The sequence below is a fragment of the Hermetia illucens genome, chromosome 2 (genome assembly GCF_905115235.1).
Source record: "Hermetia illucens chromosome 2, iHerIll2.2.curated.20191125, whole genome shotgun sequence".
In the NCBI taxonomy this organism is placed as follows: Eukaryota; Metazoa; Arthropoda; class Insecta; order Diptera; family Stratiomyidae; genus Hermetia; species Hermetia illucens.
Window position 1 is genome coordinate 107,416,349 of NC_051850.1, and position 25,784 is coordinate 107,442,132.

The 25,784-nt window shown below is 38.5% G+C and overlaps 1 protein-coding gene across 1 annotated transcript in view; it reads right to left on the reverse strand.

Moving 5' to 3' along the window:
- Nucleotides 1-1,774: 1,774 nt before the first annotated feature.
- LOC119647828 (puromycin-sensitive aminopeptidase) overlaps nucleotides 1,775-25,784 on the reverse strand; it is a 41,565-nt gene continuing 17,555 nt past the window's right edge. Inside the window, exons 3-7 of the mRNA XM_038049068.1 lie at nucleotides 7,207-8,394; nucleotides 3,791-4,243; nucleotides 3,452-3,729; nucleotides 3,054-3,396; nucleotides 1,775-2,948 (exon numbers count right to left, since the gene is read on the reverse strand). Coding sequence (XP_037904996.1) covers nucleotides 2,706-2,948; nucleotides 3,054-3,396; nucleotides 3,452-3,729; nucleotides 3,791-4,243; nucleotides 7,207-8,394 — 2,505 coding nt within the window. The 3' untranslated portion in view covers nucleotides 1,775-2,705. The remainder of the gene's footprint in view (nucleotides 2,949-3,053; nucleotides 3,397-3,451; nucleotides 3,730-3,790; nucleotides 4,244-7,206; nucleotides 8,395-25,784) is intronic.

Here is a 25,784-nt window from a genome sequence, read left to right on the forward strand (position 1 = left end):
GTAGCAGTCGCGAATTCGGTGTCGGGTTGCTTCTGACTTCTATCACAAGGCGCGGCGCTCTCTTGACCTGCGAGCCGGTTTCAGTTAGACTTCTAACTGCAAGATTCCAGTCCAAGCTAATGAGCATTCACATTGAACAGTACTATGCACCAACGGAAACGGATGCTTTCTAGGAGCGATTAAACGCAGTTCAGGTGTCACATTGTGATCGTGTTGGATGATCTGAATATCAAGGTCGGTCCTGTAAAATATCTTGCTCGGACATCTGATGAGCAAACACGGTCTTGGCGACCGCAACGGTAATGGTGGGAGGTTTGCGGATCTCTACAACTTTTACCGCCTCCTCATTGGTGGCACATTGTTCGAGCGAAGAGCCTGCCATAAGGTTAGTTGGGTTTCAGCTGACCGACATCGTACGAGCAATCAGATCGACCACTTCGCGATTTAGGAGTTGTCTCCTCGATGTGCGAAATAAGAGAGGCGTTGACATCTCCCTCGAAAGGGATCACCATCTAATGGTCGCTTAAGTTCTCCTGCGTGTTGCGTCCACCATTTCTAGCAGGGCTGAGGAGCTGCGACCCCCTAAGTTCATTATCGATCGCTTGTATGATCCAACTGTCGCCCGACAACGGCAGAGCTATCTTGCTGATCGGACGGCAAATATACTGAGTACCGCCTCAGAATATCGATGAGCATTAGGCTGCTTTAAAAATGTTCTCATGTACTACACAGGACGTAACGCGTTCGAACTCCAATACCAAGCGAAATCCCAAGAAATTCAGCGTAGTATACGCCATGACAAGAGAGAGTTTACTATTGCGCTCGTCAGGGAAGTATCACATCCGGTAAGACTCCTCCTCTTGTGGATGAAACGGCTAGTCACATGCGGATACGGATGATTCCTTCAAGCAGAGAAGAAGTCATTCCGGCCATTAATGCACTCAAATCGAGTAAAGCCGCAGGTCTTGACAGTCTCTCGGTAGAGTTGTTTACCGCTGCACCTGCAGTTACTGCAGATCTGCTGCTTCCACTCGTACGAATATCTTGTGCATTCTAGGCCTTTCCTAGGGAATAGAAGGGGATGATCGTTAAGATTCCAAAGGGGACCCGTTTTAAGTGTGACAATTTTCGTCCCTGCCGTCGCAAACATAATTGCTAAAATAATACTGGAACGCATCAAAGAACAGCTCGAAAGCTTGATCGACAGGGAGCAGGTTAGTTTCCGCTCCGGATCTTAACGCATTCACCACCTCAGCACCATACGGATCATTTTGGAACATTGCGCGGCATTTAGGCCGCTGCACCTGCTCTTCATCGATTTCGCCGTTGATGAATTAATGACGTCAAACTACGACGTTGGCTTTTAACAGTAAGTTTACCCGAAGTACAACAAACGGTATCAGAACAGTGGATGTAAACCCACATAACTCGGACATCTTATTACAATGTATAGAAAGAATGAACACAAAACGAACCGTTTTAATTTCAATAATTCAGGTTGATTTATCGGAAACATATTTCTGTAACAAAATTCGCGTAATCAGTTTAGCAAATGTCACATATTCGACCAAAGACGATTGAGCGAAACTAATTTATAGGCGGGTGGGTAGAAGCGTCTGAAAGACTGCGTTTTGATTAACGATATTACAGTTTGTCGTGTTGTCGATGTTCTCAAACAGAGCAAAACCAGCAGGGTTAAGGGTCTGTTTTTCCTAACTTCTGTAACTTATGGAATCTTTAGAAAAACAGATCTAAAAGACAAACACAATTAAAGTACTTAGATTGAAAACCTAATATTTACATTGTATTTTTATTGTAAACATCATACAAGTATTAAATGGCTTTCGAATTTTCGAATTTCTAGTCAAAAAAGTCAACAAAAAAGTGCTAAGAATGCAATTCAATCGCATTAACAAAATACACAAAAATACTTGATATAAATTAGAAAATTGATCTAGATACTGGTCTGCATACAAGAAATTGAAAACACAAAATTATATTGTAAATGTAATGCTGTTTATAATATTCTGAAGAACATGGCAAATATCAACACCCGAGCAAACTAGATAACACGAACCATTTACATTTCCGACTATTTCGCGAAACCTTTTTCTCTAAAGAATAATTTATTGCTTAGCTGCATACCTTCATTTAATCGTGTGAGTGTGTATTGTGTGATTTATGGTGGCAATGGTAATTAACATGGCTTTGGTTTAAAATTCAAATGCGTTTTTGTGTTGATTATTTCGGCGGAGCGTGTTTATGTCTATGAAGTAGATCAGAGCGGTTGAGTTGGTATCAATACAATTTCCGACTATTTTTTAAAAAAACGAGCAAATTCATATCTAAGTTAATGTGGTATGAATCATAAATCTTGATCAGTCCCTCCTCTCCCTTAGTGATAAAGTTTTGTGGGAAAGGATAACTGCTCAGACTGGGAATTTTATCTATTTCTGTCATAAAAGTTTACCAAATTTTTCTTAACCTGGAAAAATATTGTTTCTCCCCAGGAATGTAAATTACTTTACGTACGTGAACTCCCCTTTCTGATCTACATCGTGTTTCTGTTCTAAAGCTAATTATATGATAATCTAAAAATCTTTCCTATTCTGGTTTACGCAACCAACTAACTGTTTCTGCTCAACTTGCAAATAAGCGAGCAAACATTTAGAAACAGTTAACCAATCAACGATTACTGCAGATGTTCAATTTGCTTCGGCAGCCTTGTATTTACTTTTCGTGCTTTCCAAGAGATACTTCGTTGTACTTTGAAGGTCACGCGACAACCACGCAGCATTCAGACGAATCGTTTCCACCGACTGCGACACAGTGCGCTCAGTACCCGGGAACTCATGATCATGGAAGAAGAGTTCAACTTCGGCAGCACGTTCCTCTGATGCAAAATTCTCTGTTAAATACTTTATCAGACGAGCCAGCAGAAATCCACCCTGTTTGAAAAAACAATGATATCAAAGCGGTCAGTAATAACAAATTTCTCCAAAAATTTTGAAGCTTTGAAAGACCTAATTTCCTAACAGTACAAACAAATTCACCTGGTATTGTTCAAGTAACTTTTTGCTATTCTCCTTGAAAAATTGCCAAGTCATATCACGGCCCTTTGGATTCATTGCGACCGCAACAATCACGAACACCGAATCCTGAGCACGAACTTCTTCTGACATTGCGAAGTCGATAACCTTCTTAAGTACGTTAACGTTCCGAATTGTACCTAATGCCCGAGAAATTCGATCTTTCTCCTCGTGTAAATCGGTTGCTCTGTACAATGATAACATCTTTTGGAAAGTGTGTTCGTCGCCATCCTGCAACACTGCTTTATAGCACGTTGTTCTCAAGTCTGCAGGCAAAATAGCCGCTCCGCTGGCGTGAAGTTCGAATCTGTTAAAGCATATAATTACCATCCTGCTATTTGCCTTGAAAATTGTCTGCTTACCTTTTCTTTGCTTCTGCACAGGTTTTCTTACAATTGAACGACACGAGGCGGTTCAGCACCAGACTTCGAAGAAGTGTGTCCAGATGACTTTCATCCGGTTTAGCATCCCAGCCCAATTTATACGCAACAGGTCTGTACAAACTGACTCCATAATTGTTGAATTGCTCAACTAAATCAGTATGCGATAGTAAAATTTGTAGTTTTGTTAGACAATTTGTAATTGATGACCACACAGTATAGTTAGTCTCATTACGATAGGCATCTATCAGTTTTAAGGCCTGCGAATGGGAGATTCAGTATTTTACTGCAGACCTTCAATATGTAACTCTAAAAACACACCTCTACAGTCGGAGTTAGTCCGGCTTGTACCATAGCGAAAAGATCGTCCAAAAGTCCAAGGCGATCCAACGGTGGTAATGACAAATCCTTGATAGCCGGAATAAACTTTTCCAGCATAGCCGGTGTATATTTGGTCCTATAATAGCCTACTGTCCCAGGGTTAATTTTAACCCATTCATTTTCTTTCAGTTCAGGTAGGGGTATATCTGTTTCCACTTTGTCCATAATGAATTGATGGGCAATTTCATCAGGTTTCGAAGACACTGAAATCGTTATGGGAATCATCCAAAAATATTGTTCAAGTGCATCTGATCCATCTGCAGTGAATTTTGATTGCTTCAGATGAAGGATTCGGCTGTCGCCTTCTTGCTTCAGTGAAGCACTGACTACTGGAAATCCCATTTGTTTAATCCACGTAGACATCACAGCTGCAACTGGTTTACTGCTTGCTTCCTGTGAAATGTGAAAATATATGAAAGTTTGGATGGGAAAACATATGTGTGGTATTCAATGGCAGATACTCTTCATAGGGTACCCTCCACGATCTTTACAAAGGCATGGCACATCACAACGGGGAAGTGGACAATGACGCGGAGCACCAAATTCGTGCGTGGGATCTCCTCTGTGAATTATATGACAACGACTCTGGAAACTACCAGTTGAAATATTTGGTCGATATAACCAATCAATTGTTGATCACTTTTTAAAATCAATTCTTTCATCCTAATAACTGCATTTATCACCAACCGAATGTTCGACGAGGAAAGATTAGCAGAAGTAGATTGGACAGTCATTGACAGTTCCAATATTAAAAGAAATTTTCGAAGAACCGCTTCATGACGATAGAAACGATAATTATTTTAGTATCGAAAACGGCAATTAAATGGTCAACAGTTAGTATGCGAACTTTTCCCAATGACGCTATTAAGGTTCCCCAGAATGCTCACTTGCTCCAACGACACAGTACAGTGGTATTTGGCGAGCCGTTAGTAACCTTGAATTCGGTGTGATTTATCCTTATTGCATACGCTACGCACGTGATGGGTAATCACGGTCTAGGGGACCATAACAGCAATGGTGAGAGGTTTATGCATCTCTGCAGCTTCTACCGCTAATCAAATCAATTACATCGCTATCAACAGTAGATGATCTAGGGGTTGCCTCCTGGATGTGTGAAATAAGAGAAGTGATGACATCAGCCTCGAGCGAAACCATCACTTGGTGGTTGCCTTACGTATCGCGTTCACATCACGCATTAGTGCGGAGGTTCGACCCCCGAAGCAGAAGCTGCCGCAAACAACTACGATTTCATTACCATATCACGAAATAAGCGGTTGCAAGTTTCTCAGAGGTTCTGTAATGTCTCTCAATGGTTCGTTAATGGTAGACTCCATGAAGACACGCAGCTTTTGTGCATATAATGGCAAAATGTCACATACTGCATCGAGATAAAATCTCAGAAGAATTTGAGATCCAATCCTCAGAGGACCATGGCATCTTTCCTTAAATACTTCAAATACCCTGATGACATGTCTGCTTTCTCACAGAGTAATGGATAGCTTTGTTTCTGGCCCCGGTAGTGTTGAGCTTGATGTCACTCGAAGCATCAACAGCGCTACATTCGTCTTCGTTGTTTTGCCTGAAATTTCGCTGCACTGGAGTGAACAATACAATCCCCTTTTTTAAGGTTTTGTGTAAACACAAAACCTTATTAAAATCGGTTTACCGTCTGTCTGTCTGTCTGTCTGTCCGTCTGTCCGTCTGTCTGTCTGTCTGTCTGTCTGTCCGTCACACGCATTTTTCTCGGAGACGGTTATAGCGATTGACACCAAATTTAGTAGAAAGGTGGAAACTGTCAACGCCCACGCATACAGTGAGTTACATCCTTTTACGTCGAATTTAAGGGGGGGTCCCCATACATGCAAAAGGGGGGTGTAAATTTTTTTTTCATCAAATATACTCATGTGGGGTATCAAATTAAAGGTCTCGATTAGTACTTTTCGAAGCCGGTCTTAGTTTTGACATTTGTTGGAAAGGTGGGGAATGCGGGGAGTTGAAAGTGACCATTCCTTTAAGGGGGCCATTCTCAGAAACTACCAAACCCAAAAATCTGAAAAAAATCAGGAGGCTGCCACTATATGGTGCCTGGGCTCCGAAATACCTTCTATACTGATATCTGCACAAATAAAGTTAATAATAGTATATTACCATAATTTCTGGTAATTGGCTGTAAAACCCCCCTTAAGTTCATCCTAGTACCATGAAATTGTGCAGTGATATAGGCTATAATATAGAGCATGATCTTACCAAGTTTGGTGGAAATCGCACTATTACTAACAAAGTTATAATACCTCAAATTTGTTGCTTCTTTGAAAATTGAAGATTATGAATGTCAATATCACCCAAAAGTGGGTACTCTCACATAATATATGGATATATTACGTGCTACGTACTAAGAAATACACAAAACCTTTCGTACCTGAAGCGTGCAGCTTCCGGTTTCCCGACTTGTTCTTTTGATCAGTTTGGGTGATTCAGTGCTCACGCTACGTAACCTGCGCTACGTAAAAGTAACGTAAACTAAGTATGCCTGCAGATCATAAAGGAGGTCAATAAACTAACTTAGAGGATGGAAAGGCGTGCTGTTAGGGTCGCTATACACCCGAAGCGCAGCAATTTCGAAATTTCTCAATTCTGAAAAGCCGTCCGATCGTTTCTTAAAAAACTGCGCAATAGCAAAAACTATGAAAACATACATATAGTACCAGAACATCCCAAGTCGTAAAGCAACTTCAGGGTTTGGTTCTTTTTAACAAAAAAAAATTTGACCAAGCTCAAAAAAACAAATTGGCAAAAAGATTCGGATCCTTTAGATGTTTTTTGGATAATGCATACAAACTTTCCAGTAACTGTCATGGTTCTGTGAGTTGTTTGCAATGAAAACCAATGAAACCAAGAAAAGGCAAAATTGGATGTCTGCCAATCTGCATGATCACTTAGGTCCAGACTTATGGCCACCTGGTTCTCCGAATCTTAAACATTAGATTATTACGTATTTTTAAACGAGAAGCCAACAAACGTCCCCATAATAGTCTTCACTCCTTGAAAACAACTATCACTACAGCAATTTCGCAAACGAATAAAGATCACTTGGTTCAGGTATGCAAATGTTTCTGGTAAAGAATTGAAGTCGCTATTGCGGCCAAATGCGATTTTATTGAATAATTTGAATTCGTTTCATCGTCAATATCTCCTTAAATACCTAATGCACCCTGGATATTATTAAAGTATGGTCTCGTTTACTGAATATAACAGACGAAAATTTCCTAGAATAACTACTAACTACTACTACTACTAAGGCGTATTTATAACTATGTAAAACACCAAAAAATTGAAAATATACATTAGTCTCTTACCTGCAGCGCATTCCACAAATCTTCAGTCTTTGTATTATTATATTGATGTCTTGTTAAATATATATTCATTCCTTTTCGGAAATCTTCATCTCCGATATAATGGTGAAGCATACGAATGACGCTGGCACCTTTGTTGTAGCTTATCTCATCGAAAATCTCATCAATTTCAGATGGGTGGCCGACAGGTACTTCGATAGGATGCGAATTCTGTAGACAATCCAGTTCCAATGCACGTGTGTACATATCAGTAACAAATTGTGTCCAAATATCATAGTCAGGGAATAAGTGATTGACGCAAAGGAATTCAACAAATGAAGCGTAGCCTTCGTTCAGCCATAAATGGGTCCACCATTCCATTGTCACCAAGTTTCCAAACCATTGGTGGGCGATTTCATGCCCTACCGTCAGCGCAATTGATTGCTTCCTTATCAAAGATGTGTTTTCTGGATCAACCAGGACGAATGTTTCTCGATAAGTTACCAGTCCCCAATTTTCCATAGCGCCAGCTGAAAAATCCGCAATCGCAATCAAATCCATCTTTGGTAGAGGGTATGCAATATTAAAGTATTCTTTATAGTAAGGCAGCACTTTGGTCGCCACTTCTAGAGCAAATGTTCCCTGATCCTTTTTTCCAACTGGTGTGTACACTCTAACAAGAACTCCATCACTTGAAGTTCCTTCCACATAATCATACTCGCCAACAACAACAGCCACCAAGTAAGTTGACATGATGGGAGTCGTATCAAATTCTATAATTTTATAACTATCGCCATGATCCTTCTGCGATCTTACGGGCATGTTCGATAAAGCTACACGATCCTTTGGCACAACTAAACTTATATCAAAGGTTGCTTTGATTGCAGGCTCATCCCAGCACGGGAAACAGCGCCTTGCGTCTGTCGCCTCAAACTGTGTAACTCCGGCATAACGTTCTTCACCGGTGCTTGTGAAGTACTTGCTCCGATAGAACCCTTTCATTTTGTCATTCAGTTCACCACTAAATTCCAGAGATAGCTGACCATCCCCAAGATCTAAGTTGTTGTCGAATTTCAATGTTACTGTTTCTTGATCTGGCGAAAATGTAATATCTTTGGCTTTCAGGGAAGTCCCTTTACTTGTTTCTACGGTGGCTTTCCTAATTTGCAAATCGAGCGCATTCAGGACTATGGTGTTGGTGACGGCACGAACCTAAAAGATGAATAAGAAACATTTCAGTGATCGATATACATATTACATACTATTTGATGACTAACAAAAATTAAATGATGGCATCCATCAGAGAGAGATACTTTGAATCATAATGCAAACTTTTTTTCTGAAAATGATGTCTATAGTTTATGAAAAAAGGTAATTTAAATTGTTAATCTAATTCAATTTTCAGATTTCGAGAGAAATCGAGTTTAACAACGCTAAAACGCATAAATATCCAAGTATGAGAAACCACTACACAACGATTGCAGTATTGCACCTCTCGTTAAATAAAATGCAATATCGACGTTGGTCATAATTTACGCTATTATTTAACGTGTTACTTTATGGGAACCATATTGCTCCCATTTGTCGTTGAACAGGTAACCGTACTGCATGCCTGCCCGATGGTTGCAGTTGAATGGTTGAATTGTTTTGTCTGGTTTTCATCTTTCTTTTATAAATTGCCACCCATTTGAGTAAACATTGACTCGAACTGTACAAACATATTTAGAAATGTTTCGCGCTTGCAATAAATAGGTAAAACTGTTTAACATGGAATTTGCTCGCTTGAAAATGTCGTTAAAGAATGTGCTGACCACCTTCTTTACTTGTAATATAACTGCCTATGTGGGTTTAAAAGGCACACATTTTACGAGCTAATAAAACTGTGAAAAAATTCTCAATTACATACTTACTTGTGAAGGCATCATACAAGACTTTTTAATAGTCATTTATGGAAATCTTACGAGAAAAGGGAGGAAAGAGGATCATATACCCGTAATAAATAAAGGCAGTTCCAATATATATATACGTACCATAAGTAAACAGTCAAATACCACAAGCAATTGTAGAGTTTAAAGGTTTAACTCCCGATAGTAGACAACCTAATTGACTTGCTGAGGTAGGCGTCATATTTATAGAAAACACTTTGGTTTAAGACTAATCACATGTTATATAATTTAAAAAAATATATAGCTTCCAAATTCCGTCAACATTTGTCTAAATGGTAATAGAAAAGAAAGAAAAGAGCCAAATTGACCCTACATTTTTTACAAGTGCAATCCTTCATGGATGTCATTGTTTGCTAAGATTCTAGCTGTGAGGGATAACAGTCAAGCAAGGTCGCAAAAGTAGACAAACAGGCGAGATGGATGGAATGCCAACATCATCTTCTCTGGTGTCCTCTGCGAAATAGGTTCTGGCGACCCAGGTTCCAGAGACATATGTAGATTAGCATGTCTATAGGAGTTACAAATGCGCAGAATAGCTAGGGTTATCGTTATATCGAATAATCCGTTTTGAAAACGCATCGAAGATTTTGGTAACAAAAACGCCATAAAAGCGAAGATGGTATATTTTTGGGGATGACCAAAGTGACTGACTATTCGGGGTGAACAGAAAAGCGGCGTGCAAGTCAGCCAGCACCTTAGTATACTGAAACACCACGTCAATATGTGCTTGCACGCCCTTATGTTTGCCAGACTCAAAGGGTCCTTTTAGGCACTTCAGACTCCATAGTCCCATGCAATCACAACAGATGAATCTGGAATTCAGAAATAATAGAAGAAAACAATAAATTTGTCAAGTCCTTAGGTCAGTCGAACCGTAAGACGTAGGAGTGGTTAAGTACTACTCTAACACCAAACATTGTTTAAATATTTGTACAATGAAATTACATTTTAATGAAAAAAACACCAGACGCAAATCTAAGTGTGTTGTTACGGTGTTTCCCTCTCCATTTCTTCAACCAAATACAGAAGATAAAATACTTTAATTTTCATTCTTCTCCTTGCATGGATTCAGAAAACTAACCGAATGCAAAATATTAGGCACAGCCAGACATAACACTTTGCTACCTGTCTCTGTTTTCAACCTAATATGCACAGATCATCAGTCTCTCTCTCAAAAACGTGAAAGGCACAACCTTTCAGTTGACGAGGCCCGTACGTCGAAGACCTAAGGGGGTCATCCCGTGTGAAGGCCGTTTTTTTGGCTTTTTTCAGAATTTTTGTTGTGAAGAACTTGATAAAGATACAAATTTTTCACCATAGATTTATTAATATCTTGAACGTGTATAGCAATTTTTCCAGCCCGATCGCATAGTTCGCTATTGAAATACAGAGCAATTTATGCACCCATCTCCAAAAAAAGGTGTTTTCCTCCTGCCACGCCAGAGGGCGCTGTGATCACCTTAAAAAAAAAAAGTAAACGACATTTTAATATAGAGACTTAACTACAGTCCGAAAAATAGGATTATTAAAAAATATTAAAAGCTACATTTTTGGTGCCTTGTTAAACTTTTTTATGTGAATTTTGGTGTTTTTACGAGGCTTCTTTAATGAATAAACAAAAAGTACTGAATAAATCGCAATTATCCTAGTTTGCGGACCGTAGAAATATGTTCTGAATAAGTCGTGAAAATTTCAAAGAATTTCGTTGGACAGACTTTGGGCTATGGTGGCAGCCGATTTTCAACATGCACTTTCGAGAAAAACGTATTTAAAAAGTAGAATACCATTTTTAGCCATAAAACCTTAACTGACCATTAATCTGCTATACCTAATCCATAAACTTTAGGTTTCTTGAAGAAACACATGTACAGCTTTATTACGGCGATCGACATAAATCTGGCATGTGAATTATCATTATTATTTCAAAGCCCTAGCTTTTCACCAACTCGTGTTTGCATCGTGCCATCGAAATACTCTGGCTTGAGTCAATATCAAACGATGACCTACTTCGGCGTAAATGTGTTGACCAGAGAATCAAAATGGCAATGAATAGATCGTACATGTATGTATGTCGTTCTGGAACTACATGGCATAGAACAGTGGAGGAAGAGTATAATTATTTCGGAAAGTCCTGAGGCCAGAAATTGCTGATAGCGTGTAACTATGGTTGGCGCGCTATGTCCCAAGAGGGGGTTTATGGCAAAAATGCTGCAACTGATTATCGTCACTGTCAAAAATAATTAACCAAAACGTTCCATGTTTTGTCTAGAGTAGAAAAGGGCGTGTGTGCCGAAACCAATGCCGACTTGAAATGGACCGTCGAGACTCCAACGATATCTTCTATGCTACCAAAAAACAGCCATTTAATTACCAAGTTGAAGTTAAAGTTACCAAGGTCGACAGCAAGGCAGTGTCCTCAAAATATTAGCTGAAATTGGAATCTGGAGGAATAGAAAACATATCGAGGAAATACAAATTAGAATGGTACCTTTCCATTATACCACCTGAGCTAGACTACATCTCTTTCCTCCGTTCGCAGTTGCTAGACGAAACCGTTAGTTACGATATTTTTTATCCAGTTCATCTTAAAAAATGCTACTTTCAAAATGAGGACTATAAGTTGCAAAAGCCAAGCCTGCAGAAGTTGTTGCAAATTTGGGACACCAATTGAATTTTTAACTTCAACATTTAACTACTGAAGAATCTCCTAGTTAGGTTTTTTGCTGCTTAGCGTGGAACAGATATAACTCGCTCTAATATGCGCCTGAATTGAATTTGATCCACTTTAATAATATGATATATATAACAGCAATAAGTTGGGAAACCGGAAGCTAGACGTTTCAGGTCTATGTTTTAGCCTTTTTAGCTGCAAAGTTCGCGGTGATAGGATGAATTCAAGGGTGGTTCTACGGCCACGGTGGTTTTATTTGATCAGGTAACGATATGGAGGGTAGGCACCATATAGAGGCAGTTTTTTGATTTTTTTTAGATTGTTTGGTTGAGTAGTTTCTCAGAGTGGGTCCATTAAAAAAATAATCACTTTCCACCCCCACACTCCCTACCTTTTCAACAAGTGTCAAAATACTGATCGACATCTTTCATTTGATTCCCCGCATGACTATATTTGGCGAAAAACAAATTTACACCCGTCTTTTAAATATATGGGACCTCCCCCCTTAAATTCGACGTAAAAGGATGTAACTCACTGTATGCATGAGCGTTCACAGTTGCCACCTTTCCACCAAATTTGGTGTCAATCGATAAAACCGTCTCCGAAAAAAATGCGTGTGACAGGCAGACAGGGAGTAAATCAATTTTAATAAAGATTTGTACACAAAACCTTAAAAAACTACAACAGCCCCTTTAGGTAATTGTCCCATGGTAGAATTTGGTAGTATGTCTTGTGTGCTCAGCTTTAAATTGACCACTTTTAAGGTCACGAAACCTGCGCAGTTACCTGCATGCCTTCCCACATTGAGCACACTATTTCCTGTGAACAACTGCTTAGAAATGTTGCCACGGTCATCATGTTACAGGGTGAATTTCTACATCAAACTTGGGAAAGCCACCAATAAAACCTTTGATATGAGTAAGCAGCCAACGAGGTGCTTCTAAGAGGCGCTAAGTGTTTTTGAGTGGCACAATTGTTTCGGAAGCAAAGGGAGTTTGTCGTTGATGACGAACGCCGCCCGTCAATGCCCCGTCGCGGAACCTGGTGTTTCGGGTACGATCAGGAAAGTAAAAGGACACATAATCAACTCTCGTCGCCCGAGAAAAGCCCGGATTAGCAGGTCCAAGATGAACACCATACTTTTGGTATTTTTTGGTCATTACGGTGTCAGTCACAAGGAGTTTTTACCTCCTGGGTAAACCGTGAAACAACAGTTAGCTTGGTCGGTTGCGGAAACAACAGAACAAACAGAATCTCGAGTTCTTAGAACCTCTACCAGGACAATGTCCCGCGCCACATCGTCACGTCTGTGCAACAGCAGTTGACTCCTACAGCCCAAACATGGCTCCATCGAACTTTTTTCTTTTCTTTCGCCTGAAAGGGACCATGATCATAGAAGACGTCCAAGCCGATGCAACAAGAACTTCCGAGAGTGTTGGGCATATTCGTAAATACGGATACGAATAAATTCGTACGATTATTTTCTATGAATACGAATATATATGTACTGTAAAACGTTCTGCTGCCTGATGCCAATGGGTCTTCCAGCAAGATAATGGCCCGAAACGTAATAGAGCAAATGCTAAAAGTGGTTTGAGGACAACAGGGTGAAGTTATTAAAATGGTCAACACAATCACCAGTCCTCAATCCTATTACAAGTTTAAGATTAGATATTGCGCATGCCGTTACTGCTGGAAAATCTAAAAACAACAACGACTTTAAGTGTGTGATATAAGAATCATGGAGTGCTGTTCTTCTAGAGCGATGGCAACGAATTGTCGATTTAGTCAGCAGTCAATATAAGGACGTAGCTAAAAATTACGGCCATGCAACGAAATATTAACTATAATTTACATTTTTCTTCTTATATACTAAAATTTAATTTTTTCCTTTAAAAAAATACAATTTCGACTATTTTCTTTGACCGTTCGTTCTTATTCTTGACGCTTTATTTGATTCTTTTGAAACAAAAGGGGGGGGGGGGGGGATTTTTATTTTTTTTTCCTATTTTTAGAACATTATTTGAAAAGAAAGAATTAGTAAAATTTTAATACGAAGTCGTACTTTCAATCCATTGAATTATTTTATTGCCGCTGTATATAGAGCATTTTATGCCTGATGTCTTGCTATGCAGCCAAATTGAGAGAAATCTTATTACTGTAACTTTGTTAGTAAAATTAGGGTCTCCTTCAAACTTTCCAGTATCATGCCTTGTAACACCCCAAATTTCGTATTTCTCCAATGAATTTCGTCGGCTTTTGGATAAATTTTTAAAATATAGTGACATATTATTAATTTTATTTGATCAGATAATTTTAGGACTAGATTTTATGTGAGCACACTAATATGTTTTTTTTTTCAATTTTTATTTTTATTTTTTGGTTGGGAATATTTTGTATCAGTTTCAGACAATAATAACTGGCTTCTTTCATTTAATACCCTATTTGGTCATATTTTTATAAACAAAATTACAACCACCCATGTTAAAACTTATAGTAATACAAAAACCATGCCACTTATTGCATATAAAAGGATAGGTGATAAGTTTTTACCAAATTTCGTGACAATCGGTTCTGTATCTGTGTGACAGATAGACATTGAATTGATTTTATTGCGGTTTTGTTTTGCACAGAATCTAAATGCTAATCGGAAAAAACTTCGCCGCCATGCGTTTATTGCATTCCTCTCAACATTCAATGGGCGACGTAATCGGCAGTCGTTTTTCTAAAGACTGTAAATCCTACTATGAATCAGCAATGCTAACGGAGAGGTTCAACGAATTGAAAAATTCCAAAGTTTTGGACGACGAAAATTCTGTGAATTTTCAGTTTATTAGCATCTGCGTTAAAAATAAAATGAATAAAATTCTTATGGTGTCATTCAAAATGCGGGTCCATTGTTGATTTCAGGATATTATATCATCAGGCATATCCGCTCAGCAGGATTTGTGAGAAACATAAAAAAAACGATTGACAAATTGGAATCCATGGGATTTTTTATCTGGTTAAGCTTCCATTATTAGTTTTTGCATTTACTGAAAATTATAAAGCGATAATTCGATTCACATAATTTGCATATTGTCTGTTTTATTTTCTATTATAGGAATGTATGCATAAAACAAGTTTGTATGTCAACAATTTCATTAAACTTTTTTGTTACTAACGAGATTTTCGTTGCTTTTGTCCATTGGAACGACTTGGGTTCCTCAAAGAGTACCGCAAAGCGATTCAACTTTCAGTACCAAAATATTTGTACAAATTAATTTAGATAAGGACTTGTAGAATCCGACAGTATCTTTTTTTCAATTCACGATATAGTGAAAGGTTCGTTTAAAGCCAGCTGAAAATCGGTCAATAGGAAAAGGAGGAGATGAAGAGTATTTTGGTTTCAATGACAGTGCTAAACTTTATATGGTTATCATAGCTGCACAATTCTCTCCCGCCTATTCCTCCCATAAGTTTACTTTTTATACAGAAATCAAAAATCGGCTCACTAGGTCATTTTTGAAACCAACACGTAGTGGGAGAACGAGGTGATTCTGCAAACGTTCTTAAACACGTTTTGAATTAATTCAGTCATAATTGCTCTGCTTGTTTGAATTGCTAATTTCTGCTAGTTCTATCTATGGAAATCAAACAGCTACTTTGATGGCAATTTGATGCTGGGTTCGAGTATCATTCATTCAAGAAACAAGTAGATAATTCATTCAAAGAAGATATACCCTGGACATTCGATTATAGGGCGGAGTGCAGATTTTACGTTGCACAACAAAAATAAGTGATTCTATGACTGGTTTATTGCACTATTTTGGTAGAAAGAAGATAAGATACGAGTTACTTAGATAAGATTTATCAATACTGTCTACCTGAAATCATCATATTAAATGGAATTTAAAGTTTAACTGCTGTCATGTGTAAAGAATTCTAAAATTTTAATTTTACCTACAGTTAATAGTAGAATAGGATATAAATATTCAAATGGGAAAATTGAGAAGTGTTGAAGAAATGAGAGCTGTTTCAAAGGAGAGGTGGAAGAAAAGGAATAGAAAAATAAGATAAAGTATCAGTTCCCCTGATTCTAATTTCAGAATTCCGCTTCCTGGCTAATCCTTACAAATAGTTAACACTTCTGGATCAGCGTTTCCACAATATACCACTATTGAACCTTTCATCATCATCTACAGATTTTAAAAAAAAACAGTCTACAGAAGGCAAGAATAAGTGTTTGTGTTCGACAGGACACAGTGACGTACACGAGCATAAATCCATTTGTGTATTTTCTATGTTTCTGTGGACATTTGTCGTATTTGTACCTGGCCCGTAATGCTTACGCGTTTAATACGTCAGACTATTCACTAAGTGTAATATTGACTTTAAAAGTCTTAGATTGCCGTAAACTTGAATAAAATAGACAATTTTGATCTATTATAACTTTGTTAGTAATTGTGGGATTACCACCAAAAATGCAAATGCAAAAATAAGGAGAAGGAGAAATTTGAGGTCCGGTACGGATAACTGGCGAGAATCGTCTGACTTGATGACTGCGCCGGGCTTCCGTAATGGGCAACAATGGGACTTGAGGACATCGCGGAAACTAATGGTCAGGAGTCGATGAGGCGGCGGCATCAACAACACCACACCGCACTGCAGGCAACAGTTTCAGTACTCACCGAAACACTCTCCTTCACTGTTCGACTGAAGTCTGAAGGCTGAAAGAGCGTGTATAGAATTTTCGGAAATGGGTCCTTTGCGTAGACCGGGTATTCCCGGGCTCTATGCATTTCCAGCAAGTCCGAGAATTCTATCTCAAATCAATGATGAGATTACATCTCGACTGTGTGCTGATATGTCGCTGCTGCAACTACAATCAAATTCAGGAAAATCAGCTCTGGCAATGGGTGAAGAAGGTTTACAGGAACTATACCATCTCCGATGAGGAACTCGTAGTTGAAATTCTGGACGCATTAAAGCAGAAATGTTCTGTCGTCTGCAGTCAGTTACGACGGTATGGCGCTCCAGACGTGTCCAGGAGCAACGTACGCGAGGAACCAGTGAAGTTTTTCCAGATCACACTGCGAATCTTAACAGAGTGTCCAGACAGTACAGTTTTCGGTGAAAGAAGCGAAAGAATATTGAACTCCTGGTACAAAAAGTTCACCAGTATACATGGTCGATTGGGACATAGCATAAATCAGGTCATAAGTCGGCCGGAGGAATTATCACCCTTCCTCACTGCGATTGCCTAGCTTATCCCTAAGAAGGACACGATGCAGGACCTCATGGAAACAAAACCGATTACTTGCTTATCAACCCTCTACAAATTCATAACGTCCATTATTAGTGGAAGAATCAATGCGCACTTCGAGATCAATAACATTCTGTCTGAAGAACAGGGCTGTTGAATCGGGTCAAGAGTTGCAAAGAGCAACAAAGTTGTAGGACAAGCAAATACCTAGTACCTAGGTGATTTCTACGAATGCTCTACTGTACAAATTCCTGCAATGTGTAAAGCTGGTACTGAAATAGTTTTTCTTGGAAAGGAATAAAATAAGCGCATTGAATTTATTCGCTAACGCTTTACTGGTTTATGCATTCGGAATACTGCCGTGGACGAAAACCGATCTGGAAAATGTTCAGCCGCGGATACGGAATAATATGTAAAAATTCCGAATGCATCATCCAAACTCTGCCGTGAAGCGGATGAACCTGCCTCGTGACATCAGAGATAGGGGCGTGGTTGGCGTGGCAGCACAACATCACCGCCAAGTTGACTCGCTACGCGCTTATTTTTACAGCAAAGAGCAGGCGAGTCTCTTGCATGCAGCTGTTTGTAAGACAGACTGTGGGCTGACTCCACTTAATTTCAAGGATCGATCTTTCAATCCCGTGAGTGGGTGAAGTCGGACCAAAACTGGATCGATGAATAGTAGTCGAAGGCAATGCACAGTAAACACGTGAATTGCCTTTGGCAACCATTTGTCAAACAGTGTGTGTGTGAGGTGGGAAGCTCTTTGTTGAAACGGAAGGATTCATGTATGCCATTCAGGGCGTCACCCGAGCTTACAAAAAGCTCATAATGAAAGAGTGGATGGAGAATGACCAGTACACGATGTGTAGTTCTGCGTTACAGACATTGGACCATCTCTTTTCTGGCTGTACTGTAATCCCACCGATGCAATGCACGAAAAGGCATAACGCTATATGTAAGGGGATTCACCAAAACCTTGAATACAAGAACATATCCGGTTTACCGGTATGAGTCACAGGCAGTATTTAATAGTTGTGCTTACAACATGTTTTGGGACCGGCAAGCTCTAACCGATCGCCACATACCACACAATAAGCCTGACGTGCTGTTTATTGACCAGACGGGTCGCTCCGTGTATATTATTGATGTCGCTATCCCCTATTACCAACAACATTGAACGGAAACACGTGGAGAAGAAGGTGAACTATGAGCCACTGGCTCGGGAAATCAAAGAAATTTGGCGTCTCGAGAAAGTGGTTGTAGTCCCCATGATATTCTTAGCAATATGTATAGCACTTAAATCCATCCCGGCTTCCTTTGATGTCCTGGGATTCTCACACAGTTCAAACAATACAGAAATACACCATTCTGCATACATGTTCGATGTTGCGAAGAGTTTTCGACGGATTCTCCCACTAAGCTATCACTGCCGCTGCCACCACCAAAGCCCGTTTATCTTAAACAACCAAAATTTAGTAAGAATCATCGTAAAAGCAGTTTTCAAAATAAAAACTGAAACGCTGTTATACCGCTAGAATGCTGAATCTGCAGACTTGTCTTTCATTCCCACACCTATTAGAAACACCACCAAGCTTTCAAGAAACGACATGAAGTACAAAGCATGTTTTTTTTGGCGCATGAAGCAATAAAAAGTCTGCAGTTATGAACGCTAAGATAATGAATTATGTTACCTTTTATCAATGTTGACGTTTTGAATAAAGAAACTGAATGAACACGTACTAATCTTTAATGTATCATTAATAATCTTCGAGGCGCACTGTTACCCGTATTCACAGTGCAGAAAATGTAGGAGCGCCAGTCTCAGCTCTAATATTGGCTTTATATTATTGCAGTTATCTCCCTGCTGACACTGAATAATAACAGTTTTCTCTTCCATCTAAATCAAATTCAAATCCATTTCATTAAAAACTATTTGCAAGGTCAAGATTACACCGTTCATTTGCATCTTTATTATTTTAATATTTTATTCTGCAACTGTTCGCTCTAGTCTGGGAAAGCACAACTATTCATTCCATCCACTAGAGTATGCAAATTTCCGCTAGAAAAACCGGTCCCGACTTCGTGCTACAATCCTAGTAAATAGCAAAATGCATTGTCACGCCTTTGCATATGTGAATGCATGATTAATTGACCGTATTGTGTACATTCCACGGGTTGCATAACAATGTCCGTCTGTCAGCCTCTTTAGCTCTGATGATTTCAAGCTTGATTGAATTGGTCACAAAGATATTGAAAAGGTACACCTGATTAGAAATAATGGATTTTAAGACTTTCTGTCGTGATTCTAATGAAAGACGAAGCATTCCAATAACATGTTAATTAAGTGGTTCACAGCTTTGGATATCTAATTGTGACTGACACCTTTGTTTTGATATATGTTGCGAGATAAGTTAGTTCATTTTTATACAAAGCAGTACAGTTATCTAATAAATAACAATGAAAAATTAATTCAGAATCGTATCATTATATCCGGTGGAAAAGGGGACCAACATGTAGGCCAATGAAATTAGAAGATAGCTATTTGGCCTATATTGGTGATGTGTTTCAGACAAACTGATTTTTCGATACGAATTCATTGCTCTCTTGTTCGGGAATGAGTGGAGGGATAAGTTAAAAATACTGAAAAAATAGTGACAGATTAGAAAACGGAATTGAAGAAATAAAAGTGGATAAGATTGCCTCGAGTACACAAAAACTCTACTTCTTTTCGTTTTTTATGGGGAAAGTTAGGAGTTATAGATGAGAAACTGAAAGTTTGGTCATTCAAGTAGGAAAGGTTTGAGAGAAGAACCGACTTTTTCTGTGAAATTCATTCAATTTCTTAGGTTGAGCGAGGTTTCAGAATGATTTTCCAGTAGTTGCAAGTAATAAGAATGCTCTGTATATGTAACAATCTGATACTGGTATTCTACGATGCCTTAGGATTAACTAAATTTACACGTAAGTTATACCAAACTTTCTAGTATGATACCCTATATTATGATTAATATTGCTTTGCTTTTTTAAAAGCTTTATTTATGTAGATGGATACACTTTGAAGCCTAGGTTTCATATTTTATCATGATTTTTTCGGATTTATCGTTAGCTTCTCTTATTTAAGAGCAGTGAGATTTTATTAATATAGGATTTATAAAACACATACAGAAATTATTTGGAAACAAATACATGTTTTGGCTCGGGAATTGATGAGAATGTTGTAACCCACTTATGTATTGGCATTGATTTTTATCGAATGGCCATACAAATGAAAGAACATGCAGGCCGTTATACTTCTCAAATGATGTGGGTTTGTAGGGCATAAACTTAAGGTGGTGGTCTATTTTGTCAGATAAAAAAATCGATTGTTTTGATTTTTCATAAATTACGTCTAAGCATATAGAAGGCGTAGGTAAAGGGTTTTTGAAATTTGAAGCCGTTGAAAATTTAGGGTCGTAAATCGGAGCAAATGCATTTTTTTTAAAACACAACTGTTTCAAACAACAAACATAATATCTCAAAAATTATTTGATTGGTTTTGCCCAAATTTATACATATGTAAGTAGAAGCAAAATAATTAAGATTGCTTAGTCCGTTTTCTTATTAGCTATATAGACCCCAAGAAAATGTGAAAAATTGATTTTTTTTATCGCAGTAAATTTTAAGACTATACTAATATACTATTATTCACATTATTTGAGCAGATATCGGTATGGAAAGTATTTCGGGGCTTAGGTATCATACAGGGGCATCAATATGATTTTTAAGATTTTGTTTGTGAAAAAAAACCTTATTAAAATCGGTTCAATGTGTGTCTGTCTGTCTGTCACAGGCACTTTTCTCAGAAACGGCTATACCGATTGACACGAAATTTGGTGAGAAGGTGGGACCTGTAGACTCCCAGACATGCAGTAAGTGACACCTCCTACGTTGAGATTTATGGGGGGTCCCCATACATCTAAAAGGGGAGCTTAAATTTTTTTTTTCACCAAATATAGTCATGTGGGATATCAAATGAAAGGTCTCGATTAGTACTTTTCGAAGTCGTGATTAGTTTTGAGATTTGTTAAAAAGGCGGGGAGTGGGAGGAGTGCAAAGTGATGATTTCTTTAACGGACCCATTCTTAGAAACTACCCAACCGAAAAATCTGAAAAAAAAAAACATGAAGCTGTCTCTATACGGGGCCCAGGCCTCAAAATACTCTCCATATCGATAACTGTTTAAATTAAATTAAAAATAGTATATTACCATAATTTTGGGAAAATTGAGAAAAACCCCCATTAAGTTTATCTCAAAGTTATAAAAGGTCCAAGTTTGATCAAAATCATATTATTAGTACCAAAGTTACATTAGCTCAAAGTTGTCTTTACCGTGTAAATTTACAACCCGAAGTACTAAATGTGATATGCTAAATGCATATTCTTAACGGGCTACGTACAAATGGGATAGGCCTACACTCATATATACTCACACAAGAAGCAAACAACCTTTCATACCTGAAGCGCCCAGCTTCCGGTTTCCCGACTTGTTTTATATTTTTCTGGTGCGTAATTTTATTTAAAAGACAACTTTATGGGGTACTTGAGATATGAAACGTTGTTTGTATTTCTATTATAAAAACATTTGTCTCATAAGTACCGAGCACGCAGTGTTTATGAATATATTATACCAGAATATTCACTTTTGAGTGCTACTGAGTTCTGCAGTCACTTGCTTAAAATTTTAGTAATATACTCTTATGAACTTTATTTGAACAGATATGAGTATGAAGAGCATTTCGGAGTCCAGGCACCATAAAATGAATGACCCAGTGAAAGAAATGATCTCTTTCCAGCCACCGCGCTTCCCCCTTCTGAATTAAATGTCAAAACTGAGATCAGTTATGAAAAGTCCAATCAAGACTTTTTATTTGATATCCCACATGACTTATTTATCTATATTTTATGAAAAAAAAATACACTCCCTTTTTACATGTATGCGGACCCACCCTTAAATTCTAAGTTGAACAATGTAACTGTATGGATCAGCGTTCACTAAATTTGGAAAATGCTCCAAGGACTCCGTTTCTTCATTGCAGAATGGACACGCACTAACTTGTAGAATTCCTAATCTGAACATATGTCCATATGAATTGCGACCACGATATTTCCTGCTTTTCAACAGGATAAACTTTGCCGTAGGTTTATTTGGCTCTGAAAGAAGCAATTTCCCCTTATACAGAAATGCTTTGGATCTGGGATCTTTTCCAGAGAAGAATAACAACAAAACTAAGCGTGAAAAGAAAATGAACTATTTCCTATGAAGGGCCAAAACACTGAGGAAGGGAAGAATTGATTTCCGAGATACTGCATTTGTTTTAATGAAGAAAATTCCAGCTAATAAAAGATACTCTTTCTTTTTCCAGCCAGTAGCCAGTAAATCGCCCGAAAACACTAGATTAATATGTCGGCGACCGACATATATTATTCCCCAAGTATTGACATCACAGTTAGGTGTTACAGACATAAGAATTTAAACCCAATTACCCACTATCGTATAAAAAGACCGGAAACCGGAAAACCGTTAAGTCTAGTCAGTATCAAAAATATAACGCATCAACTGATCATCACTCTTCAATCACAACACCTTAAAAAAGAAAGAAATCAATCATGATTGATAATGTGGTCTCACACAAATTAATTTATCAGACTGTTCACTGTGGATGACGCCGAATTCCATATGGAATGGCTTTTTGCAAACGATTTCAATGTTGAAAAATCTTGAATCAAGTACAAGTCGACCCGCTATAACAATGTTATAATTACTACAAACAGAGCAGCATACTTGTTGTCAAAAGTAAGTAATGTGTAACAAATATTCAAAGATACTCATCGCAAGTGTGGTAGTATTAATAGATTGAAACAAAATAAACTATTATTCAAATATTTGTAAAATAATAGTGGGAACTATACATAAAATCAATTCATCCACCATGGATCGACAATCATATTATGAAGTATGCTTCCTGTTTACCCATTTGTGAACTACAGAGTATCCAGACAATCCCTTCTTTCTTCTTGTTTTTCCCCCAATTTCATTTCCAAAGAGATTCTAATTCCCTTTCGTTGCCACTCTTAACCCTGCGAAGTGGTAGGCATATTGCTATACAAGGTTGGCCAAAATGGATTGCTTATTTTCAAACGCTTCGTATTCAAAGACTAATTGAGATAGAAAACATGTAAATGAAGAGTGCAAATCATAGAATGTGGGCAGTGGGTTATTAAAAAATGTAACAGGTTTCATTCTCAGAACCTATCCAACCGAAAAATCTGAAAAAAACACAGTTCCGATATCTGCACAAATAAACTTAATAATAGTATATTAGCGTATTTTAAAAACTTTGCCGAATACCCCCTTTAAGTTCATGCTAAAACTACAAAATTTGGAAAATAAAGGATAACATAAGGCATAACTTTGGGAAGTTTGAAGGAAATCCAACTATTATTAACAAAGTTATAGACGTCTTCATAACATATCAATTCGTCAATACCACAGCGAAGTGAGCTTACTTGAATGGGAGGTCGCAGGCAAACATTTCGTTTTAGTTTTTTTAATCATTTATATATCAATATCAACTCGTACTCGAGACAGACATATGTGTGAATTTATATGGATATGTAAATGAAGTTTTGGAGTAGTGCCTAATTCAGATAGATATATTTGTACATTGAACAAGCGATATTTAATATATGTACTTTATATATACATACGTATACTTTCATGCACGAAGTAAATCGAAAATAAGTGTACGATCAATTTACATACATGCATATAGAATACAGTATTCGGTAATAGGCAATGTTTATTTGTTTAGCGTGAGCGTTTACGTCTGTAATATGTACGTATTTCTTGTAGTTTGGAAAATATATAAAGGAATATTTTGGGTTTTTGGCCATATACAAATGGAAAAATGTAGGTAGAAAGTTTCTCACATAAGATGAACGCATAATCTTTATACTCGAACTGCCAGCTCCGGTATTCCGACTTGTTTTTAGGTAAATACCCACAGTTTCGTCGTGGAAGAAAATTTACTTCCCAATTGATCCGGTCCGACGTTAAAAATGTTGTTATTATTATTTTATTCATCTAAACTATTTATTCATTTAAACTAACCCTTTGACAATCAGGTGAGAGTGAATACTGAAGCCATCCACAACACAGCCCTCCCCGACACCTATAAGAGGGAAATGGAAGCCACAATAATCGCAGTCAACAGAAGTCCTGGAGATGAAGCATCAACAAATGATCTTCACAACCACCTGAAGAACGTTATCATTGATACGGCCACAAAGATACTTGGCCCCAGCCGCAAAAAAAGTCGGAACGGCTGGTTTCACGATGAATGTAAGCTAGCAACGGAACGGAAGAATGCTGCATACCGAGTAATGTTGCATTCTCAAAGAACGCGGGCAAACGCAGAGAGTTATCACGAACTCCGTCGAGCGGAGAAGCGACTTCACAGACGGAAAAAGGAAGCCTGGGAGAACCAGCAAGTCTGTGAGCTAGAAAAGTACGCAAGAAAGTTTTACCAACAAGTCAGCAGGATGGAGCCTTATACACCTCGATGCTCATCCTGCCGATACAAAGAGGGAAATCTGATTTCCGACAGAATGGACATATTGAAGCGATGGGTTGAGTACTTTGATGAGCTACTCAACAACCAGAACATCGGCAAGTTGGAGGTCCCGCCAACTGAAGACGACGGACAAATACTGCCACCACCAAGTATAGGAGAAACAGTCTGTGCAGTTCATCGGCTTAAAAATCATAAGTCGCCAGGAGCCGATGGAATTACAGCCGATTTAGTTAAATATGGAGGCGACCAGTTACACCAAGTGGTTCATCAACCTGTGCTCAAGGTATGGGGCGGCGAATCAATGCCTGACGATTGGCAACGAGGCATTATCTATCTCATACATAAAAAGGGAGATATCACACAGTGCAGCAATTATAGAGGTATCACATTGCTGAGTACCACCTATAAGATATTCTCCGCTATCTTGCTAGGCCGGATAGCCCCATACGCCCACAACATCATTGGCCCATACCAAAGAGGCTTCACTCCAGGCAAATCAGCAACAGATCAGATTTGTTCTCTGCGGCAAGCGATGGAAAAACTGTTGGAATATGGACAACAGTTGCACCATCTGTTCATCGACTTTAAAGCCGCCTATGATAGCATAGCCAGGGTAAAACTGTATCCCGACGAAACTAATAAGACTGACTAGGTTGACCCTGACCAATGTGCGTCAGATAGAAGCAGCAGGATCACTCTCAAGACCATTCGACATCAACAACGAACTACGACAAGGGGATACTCCATCATGCGTCCTCTTTAACCTGGCCCTCGAGAAAGTGATCCGTGATAATGAGGTAAATGCAAGAGGTACGATCCTCTTTAAGTCCACCCAACTACTGGCCTATGCTGACGATATCGACATCATGGGAAGAACCACCCGAGACTGCCTTCATCCAGATCGAGCAGGCGGTGATTGGCGCGAGATGTTGAGCTGCACATCAATGAAGGCAAGACAAAATATATGGTGGCAACGTCAGCACCGAAGACGAATCAACCAACAACATCAAACCGCACTGGTCAAACACGAAGAACAATAAGGACAGGAGAATACAACTTTGAGACCGTTGACAATTTCTCCTATCTAGGGTCGAAAATCACAACCGATAACAGCTACGCTGTTG